Source organism: Zingiber officinale, chromosome 5B, assembly GCF_018446385.1.
Source record: "Zingiber officinale cultivar Zhangliang chromosome 5B, Zo_v1.1, whole genome shotgun sequence".
In the NCBI taxonomy this organism is placed as follows: domain Eukaryota; kingdom Viridiplantae; phylum Streptophyta; class Magnoliopsida; order Zingiberales; family Zingiberaceae; genus Zingiber; species Zingiber officinale.
Window position 1 is genome coordinate 83,486,703 of NC_055995.1, and position 9,189 is coordinate 83,495,891.

General features: G+C 34.8%; 1 protein-coding gene across 1 annotated transcript; it reads right to left on the reverse strand.

Moving 5' to 3' along the window:
• Positions 1-3,730: 3,730 nt before the first annotated feature.
• LOC121987561 lies at positions 3,731-4,644 on the reverse strand. The gene is made up of 2 exons (XM_042541313.1): positions 4,617-4,644; positions 3,731-4,526 (listed from the first exon to the last, which is right to left on the reverse strand). The coding sequence occupies exons 1-2, from the start codon at positions 4,629-4,631 to the stop codon at positions 3,834-3,836; spliced, it is 708 nt and encodes a 235-aa protein (XP_042397247.1). The 5' UTR covers positions 4,632-4,644; the 3' UTR covers positions 3,731-3,833.
• Positions 4,645-9,189: the final 4,545 nt, after the last annotated feature.

Genomic DNA, 9,189 nt, shown 5'->3' on the forward strand with positions numbered 1-9,189 from the left:
TGTCAAACTTAGCCAAATGGTCATTGGGATTGGTTGTTCCATTATACTCTCTGATCGTAAACGGGGTATAATGCTTTGGCAGAGGGTCATTTAGGATCCCTCCGAAATTGTTGATTGACCCACTCGGGCGAGTTGTCTTCTCTCGACGCTTTTCCTTTTCATGCATCCCAAATGGGCACCTCATCTAAGGAACATCCTCGGTCTCTATCCGCTCAGCCTCTTTCTATTGGTGGGGAACCCACGATAGTGCGCGGTTAAAGGGGATTGGCGCATTACGAACGCCCCCATAGGAGCCGATCAGTCTCCTATTTAGCTCCCGAGCGGAAAGTTGATATGCTCGATCTTCTCTTTCTCTTTCACTCTGCTGACCTGCAGAGGCAGCTGGCTCATGTATTGGTCAATCGGCCGACACCTGTTGCTGTTGCTCTAGTATTTTCGTCGCTCGAGCTTGTATGAGTGTATCGAGTTCTTCTTATGTCAATGTCACTGTTGTGAGTCGTCCAGCGTCTTCCATTTTCTTCTTTGGATATAGGCAACGTTCCCATAAACGACGCCAAATTGATCCTGCTCGAATGAAGGAAGCTGGAAAGCTGAGAATGGGATGACTACTGATGGGTTGAAGACTTCGATCCTGCAAACAAAGCCAAAACTAGTGAAGTGGTCCCTGGCGTTGGCCCTCCGACGCTCAAGTCAAAATCAGGAAGAGAGAATGAAGTAATAAAGAAAATAGAAAATCTTGCATTTCCTCATACATGTCACCCACCCCCTTTTATACCTTTCATAGTGCTTGTTCATCTTCCCTTATTTAATGACATTCATTGTCAGAGGAAGGCTTCTTTGTCTTGACTTCCGTGCATTAATAATTGATGGAGTGTTCTTCTTTGTCTTGATTTCTTCATATTTAATGATAGATGGAGTTGTCTTTTGTTTTCTCGTCCCTTCGTGTGACATCATTCCTTGCGCTAGGCGGTCCGATCGGCTCGCTTTCCCCCCGACCGCAATGACTAGCTACGGGTTTTGTTCATTCGCCCGACCGGACTGGTGATCCGCTCGCCTGACCGACTGGGTGATCCGCTCAGCCTAATCCTTCGCCAACCGGGATAACCAGACAGCTAATGATTTTGATAGTTGATCGCTTTGACTTTGACTGACACTGTGTCAATTGACCCGTGACAAGTCTGTCCTTCCTTTATCGCCGCATCAATATTGTTGCCCTCAAACGTCAATTTGACTCAATATATTGAGAACAATAATTTTTTTAATATGAATATGTTTGAACATTTTAATTTGTGTTAAAAAAATTTGGCTGATGGACCAAATGCGTCGGATTGATATGAAACTGGATTCTATGTGTTTGGTTAGTTCTCCTGATTATATTCATGTCCTCAAACATCAATTTGACTCAATATATTGATAGCAATAATTTTTTGAATACAAATTAAAATTTTCAAATATATTCGTGTTTAAAAAATTATTGCTCTTAATATATTTAGTCAAATTGACGTTTGAGGACATGAATATAATCAGCAAAGGTAGACAAACACAAAGAAATTAGTTTTATGTCAATCTGAGGTCATTTGATCTATCAATCGATTTTATATAAAATCGGCTGATGGATCAAGTGACTTAGGATTGACATGAAACTCGTTCTTATATATTCGTCTACTTATTCTTATTATATTCATATTCTCAAATATTAATTTGACCTAATATATTGAGAGTAATGATTTTTTAAACATGAATATGTTTTAAAAATTCAATTTGTGTTCAAAAAATCTAGCTGATAGATCAAATGACCTTGGATTGATATGAAACTAAATCTTATATGTTCGACTAGTTTTCTTGATTATATCCGTATGTTCAAACATCAATTTGACCAAATATATTGAGAGTAATTATTTTTTGAATATGAATTAAAATTTTCAAATATAATCATGTTCAAAAAATTATTACTTTGAATATATTGAGTTAAATTGATATTTGAGATCATAGATATAATCAGAAGAACTAGCCAAGAATATAGAATCTAGTTTTATGTCAATTCGAGGTCATTTGGTCCATCAGTCGATTTTAGGTAAGATCAGCTAATGGACCAAATGACTACGAATTGACATGAAACTAGATTCTATATGTTCGGTTAGTTCTCCTAGTTATATTCATGCTCTCAAATATCAATTTCACTCAATATAGTGAGAGCAATAATTTTTTTGAACATAAATTAAAATTTTAAAATATATTCGTGCTCAAAAAATCATTGCTCTCAATATATTAAGTCAAATTGATATTTGAGAGCATGAATATAATAAGGAGAACTAGCTGAATACATAAGATCTAGTTTCATGTTAATCCGAGGTCGTTTGATCTATCAGTCGATTTTGCCCAAAATCGACTGATGAACCAAATGACCTCGGATTGACATGAAACTAGTTCCTATGTTTAAGTCTACCTCTCCTGATTATATCCATGTCCTCAAATATAAATTTGACTCAATATATTGAGATTAATAATTTTTTTTAATATAAAAATATTTTTAAAAAATTTAATTTGTGTTTAAAAAATCTAGCTGATGGACCAAACGATCTCGGATTGACACGAAACTAAATTCTATGAATTCGACTAGTTCTCTTGATTATATTCATGCCCTCAAATATCAATTTGGCCTAATATATTAAGAGAAATAATTTTTTAAACATGAATTAAAATTTTCAAATATATTCATATTTAACAAATTATTGCTCTCAATATAATGAGTCAAATTGAAGTTTAAGGACATGGATATAATCAGGAAAACTAGCCGAACATATAGGATCTAGTTTCATATCAATCCGAGATCGTTTGGTCCATTAGATAATTTTGGGCTGAATATAATCAGGAAAACTAGTTGAACACATAGGATCTAGTTTCATATCAATCCGAAGTCGTTTGGTCAATCGACCAGATTTTTTTAACACAAATTAAAATTTTCAAATATATTCGTGTTTAAAAAATTATTGCTTCAAATATATTGAGTCAAATTGATGTTTGAGAGTATGGATAAGAACTGGTTTCATGTTAATCTAATGTCATTTGGTCGCCGATTTTAGATAAAACTGGTTGATGTATTAAACGTCAAATTAACGTTTGAGGATATAAATATAATCAAAAGAAATAATTGAACACATTAAAATTAATTTCATATCAATTTGAGTTCGTTTGGTCTATCAATTGATTTTATTTAAAATTAATTTTGATATAAAAAAAATAAAAAAATAAACCAGTCGAGACTGATTTCTTTAACATTCTGATATTTTAGGACATAATTAACTCTATTCGACTGCTTTTGAAATATCATTCGACTTATAAAGATAAAATAAAAAGTAGATATATAATCTAATAATTTTAAAATTATCGTACACGATTTAATAATTTAAGAAATTTACCCACATCACATCTTAAATTACTCGTAAAATAATGTAATTATAATTATTTGTATAATTATTTTCCTTCGAGGAAGAATGCAGTCTTCTGTAAGTAGACCCACATACAATTTATGTTTTTATTTTACGTTTGATTAGACTTTATTACTCGAGGTTTTAAATAGAATAACTTTTATAATATAATAATGTTAGGAAAAACAAACCTTAACCCACGAAGAGAAAAAATATATTTCTTTGACATTTAATATAAAATAAAATTACATCTAACAATCTGACTATACATTTATTTTAAAATTTATTCTTTTTGCCTTACTTTAAATTCGCCACCTATATATAATATACGGAGAGTACTAAATGATAATACGAAGAACCAAAAATATATATATATATATATATATATATATATATATTTCTTTATCAATGATGACGAGCTCCACCGCCGTCATTGATTGGCGGCGGAGGCGGAGTTCTTGGGCGGTTGGATCTCAAGACTTCATTCGCCGGAGATTGGATGTTGTTATTTGCATGATGATATGCTCCATCGCCGTCTTTGGGCGGCGATGAAGTCGGTGTTCTCGAGTGTTTGGATCTCAAGGCTTCATCCGTGGGTTTTTGGCTCTCGTTTATGGCATGATGACTAGCTCCACCGCCGTCTTTGATCGGTGGTTTAGTCGGAGTTCCTATGAGCTCGGATCTCGAGGCTTCATCCGTTGGCGATTGGTTCTCATTGATAGGTGGCTTAGTCGGAGCTCCTGAGAGATCGGATCTAGACGTTCCATCCGCCGACGGTTGGCTCTCGTCGATTGCATTATGATGAGCTCCACCGCCGTCATTGATCGGTGGCTTAGTCAGAGCTCCTGAGCCCTTGGATCTCGATGCTCCATCCTCTGGCAGTTGGCTTTCGTCGATTGCATAATGATGAGCTCCGCTGCCGTCACCGATCGGCGGCGGAGTCGGGGTTCTTGAGCGTTGAAGTACCAAATCTTCATTTACCGGCAGCAGCTGCCGCTTGTCGACAGCGTGAGTATGGGATTCATCCCCATCGCCGATTCCCAGTCGAGCTGGAGTTCTGTCAGCGTCCGAGTCCTTCTTCGCCGGTGCATAACTAACCTGCACACACCAACAGCAAACTCAAAATTAGTTAAAAAAAAAAAAAAGCAAAGAAAATGGCGATAAACAAACTAAAATGAATCATCTTACCCAAATTGATCCCATGTTTGATCTTTCTCCCAGCTAAAACTTGTTGTGAAGACATGAACTGCGCCATTACACTTATTTATAGCGCACGCAGGGAAGAAGAAAACATTGAACCGCGTGGCAGTCGATGACCTGTTCAAAACTCAGTGAGATGATTGACCAGGTACTCAAGTCTGAACCCACGAGATCAAAACTGAATTCCTGGTGCCATGCATAAAAAAATGTATTTTTTTCTTACTCTCGTGTGAATTGCAGTAATTTTATTTTATTTTTTGAGGTTTTATCAGAGACAAAACATGTATTTTTTGACCGAGTTTTGGCAAGTTGTATATATACAAAAAGTGAAACGACAAAATCATGAAACAAACGGTTTACCAAATTAGGTATGACCGTAGAAATTCCAACACGACCCAATGTTTAGCCTGTGGCCTGAGTCTGGTCTAAAATTTGACCCAAAATGGGGAACAGCGAAACCACGATCATGGGGCAAAAATGTTACCGGCTCCGTGTAATCAAAATAGTCAAAAGTCACACTTAACCGTCAGTCAAAATTAAGATAGATCCAATATGACGCAAAGAGAATTGATAAATCCAATCCAGATGGGGTTCAGATTTGATCGAGCTTATTCAATAGACTCATTCTCAGAACTACAATCTGCTTAGAGACAAGACAACTATTATGTCTTGGTCTCAGATTCTGATATTTTTCCTCTGATATCATCCATGTCTTAGTGTTAGATCTCGGTATATCCGTATCTCAATATCAATCACCGATATGCTCTATATATCACTCTCAGATCTCAACACCTTTCATGCCTTTGTATCAGTCACTGGCATCCCTTGTGCCTCAGTCTCAGTCGTCAACATCATTTACGTCTCGGCCTCAAATATCGACATTCTATTAGTCTCAACCTCAGATCCCAGCATCATCCCTGTCTTAGCCTTAGATCTCGATATCATCCATGTCTTGATCTTAGTTGTCGACATCCCCTCTGTCTCTTCTGGTCCCGACATCATCCCTACCTTAGCCTCAAATCTCAGTATCCTCTCTCGACCTCAGCCCCCGACATCCTCCACGCTTTAGTCTTAGATCCTAGCATCATTTCTGCCTCTCGACATCATTTCTTCATCCGTCCTCGGATTAGACCTACATTAAACCCTTATTGATGAGACCACTTTCCCTCGAAGATGCAGACAATGATAGTGAATATCCAGAACATGTGACATCAGATGAATGAAAAAATAGTTATGTGGTTGCCAAATCTAGTCTCTAAAATTTCTTCCTTCAAACTCATGACACTTAGTGGATGGAAAGGTAGCTATCGGATCTAGTCTCTTCATTGACTCTGACATGGAGATACTCTTCTGACAACTATATAAATCCTAGAGTAGGTACAACAAATACAACCAAACTTTATCCCACTAGGTGAGGTCGGCTATATGAATCCTTTTATCCCATTGAGCTCTATCTCCTACTATATCATTATCTATACTTAAATAAATTGTATCTTATTTTATTGTTGCTAATGAAGTCTTTTTTTATCTTCCTCTTCCTCGTTTGATATGCATATTGTCATAGTTTCACATCACCTAACTAGAACATTTGTTGGTCATCTAAGTATATATCTATACCATCTTAAATGTGTCTCTCGGAGTTTTTCCTCAATAGATGCAACTCCGACTTTCTCTCTAATGCTCTCATTTCTTATTTTATCCATTATTGTATATACATATCCACCTTAACATCCTCATCTTTGCAACTCTCATCTTCTGCTCATGTGCTCAAGTCATCTTCTTCATTTCAACAATCCTGCTTGTATTGTATATAAGACATTTCTCTCAATCCCTCTATCATTTTACAAAAATGATCCTAAATATTTAAAGTTCTCGGTTCCGGGCAACTCGTTTTCTCCTATCTTAATAATTATCTCATTACTTCCAATATTGCTAACCTTAAATTCCATATATTCTGTCTTTAATTTACTAAACCTAAAACCTTTCTCTTCTAGTGTTTCCGCCAAGATTCTAGTTTAACATTTACTCCTTCACATGTTTCATCTACCAAAATAATATCATCTGTAAACAACATGCACCACGATATTGTGTCTTGAATGTGCGTAGTGAGTTCATCCATAATTAGTGTAAAAAGATAGAGACATAGAGCTTATCCTTAATATAACTCTATCTTTATTGGAAATGCTTCAGTTACTCCGCCTGGAGTCCTTACTCTGGTTGTTACATCCTCGTACATATCCTTAATTAGTTCAATATATGTTACGCTAACACCTCTCTTTTATAGAATTTTCTATAAAAATTCTCTTGAGACTCTATCATAAGTTTTTTCTAAGTCAATAAATACCATGTATAGATCTTATTTTTACTCCCGATATTTTTCAATTAATTGTCTAAGAAAATGTATAGTTTCTATTGTTGACCTTTCAGGTATAAACCCAAATTGATTTTCGATCATTATGGTCTCTTTCTTTAATCTTTTTTCTATTACTTTTTTTCTAAAGTTTCATGGTACGACTCATTAGTTTAATACCCCTATAGTTTGCATAATTTTATACGTCTCACTTATTCTTATATAAGGGAACTAGAGTACTTATCCTCCATTGATCAAACATTTTTTTCATTTTCAATATCATGTTAAATAATTTTGTAAGCCATTCAATACCTTGTTTTCCTAGGCACTTCCATACCTCTATCGGAATATCATCTAGTCCAACAACTTTTCCATTATGCATCTCATTTAAAGTTTGTTCTACTTCTGAAGTTTAAATTCTATAATAAAATTAAAATTTCTATGCTCATTTGACCTACTTAAATTACCTAAGTTAAGTTAGTCACCTAAATCTTCATTAAAAAGTTGACGAAAATACTTCTTCCATTGCTCCTTCATTTCTCCATCGTTTACTAATACCCTATTATATTCATCTTTAATACATTTTATTTGGATAAGATCCCTTGTTTTCCTTTCTCTCACTTTAGCTATTCTATAAATATTTCTTTCTCCTTCTTTTGTATCCAATTTTTGATATAATCGTTTAAAAATTCCATTCTTTCCTTCACTCACTGCTTTCCTAGCTTCTTTCTGGGCTATTGTATATTTTTTAAAGTTTTTCTCGTTCTCACAAATATATAATTTCTTATAAACTATTCATTTTTCCTTCACTTTCTCTCGTACTTTTTCATTCCGCCACCAAGATTCCTTACTTAGTGATGCATGCCCCTTTGACTCACTAAGTACACTCTTAGCTACTATTTTTTAACTTTGATACCATCTTATCCCATATTGGATTAAAGTCATTGTATATTTCACCTGATGCTTATACTTCTACCTTCTCCTTAAATATATTTTGCTTCCCATTCTTTAACTTACACCACTTAATTCTAGGAGTCGTATATATTTTCTTTCTATTAATATTATATTTGAAGTGTATATCCAATACTACTAACCTATGTTGGGTAGTTAAGTTTTCTCTAGGGATGACTTTGCAATCTTTACAAATCTTTCTATCATTTTTCCTAACTATAAGAAATTCAATTTATGATTTATTATTCCCACTTTTGAATGTGACTAAGTGTTTTTCTATTTTCTTAAAAAACTTATTAGCTAGTATAAGGTCATATGCTATTGTAAAATCTAATATAGTTTTTCCTTCCTGAACTCCCATGTACCCTCTCATATTCCTTATTTTTCACTCCAACATGCTCATTTAGATCACCTTCTATTTAAATCATTTCATTTGATGGAATATTTTATAATATTTTATCTAAGTTGTCTCAAAACCTTGATTTGGTAGTTTCATCTAATCCTACTTGCGGCGCTAATTATATTCATAATTTTTTTTACCACTATTATCTTAAAAGCTATAATTCTATCCCCTTTTCTAACTACTCCTACAACTTCATCCTTTAACGAACTATCTACAATAATACCCACTTCATTTTTTGCTTTACTCTTTTCAATGTACTATAACTTAAAACTCTAGTTTACTATCATCTTTGCCTTCTCGCCTACCCATTTTATCTTTTGTACACACAAAATACTAATTATTTTCCTAATCATCGTATCTACTACCTTCATTGATTTACCAGTGAGGGTTCCTATGTTCCATGTTCCATGTTCCATATTCCAAATCTTAGATTATTGGTTTTCCTATGATATTTGTTCTTATCCAACTTATGATGTGAGAACTCTTGCTGTTTAACACTACACCCAAGTTCTCATGGAGATGTAGTGGTCCTTGCTGATATGCTACAAGCGGACCCTGTAACATAAACTCTTGCGTATTTAATACTACACTCGAGTTCTGAAGATGTAGCAGTCCTTGCCAAAATGTTACAATTAGACCCTGTAATGTGTTCCTTTCGAAGAACAACCTAGCATTAGCATAATAGTTTAATAGATCCATTCATTGAATATTTGTCATAGTTTGAACGCTGGCTGACAACCTAATGCAACCCTCATTTATCTGAGCTTTGGATTGGTCATGACTGGTTGTCATGGGCGGAGTTAATCCTAGAGTAGTTAAGTGCAAGAAAAACTCTCTCACACACTCTCTTCGGCTAC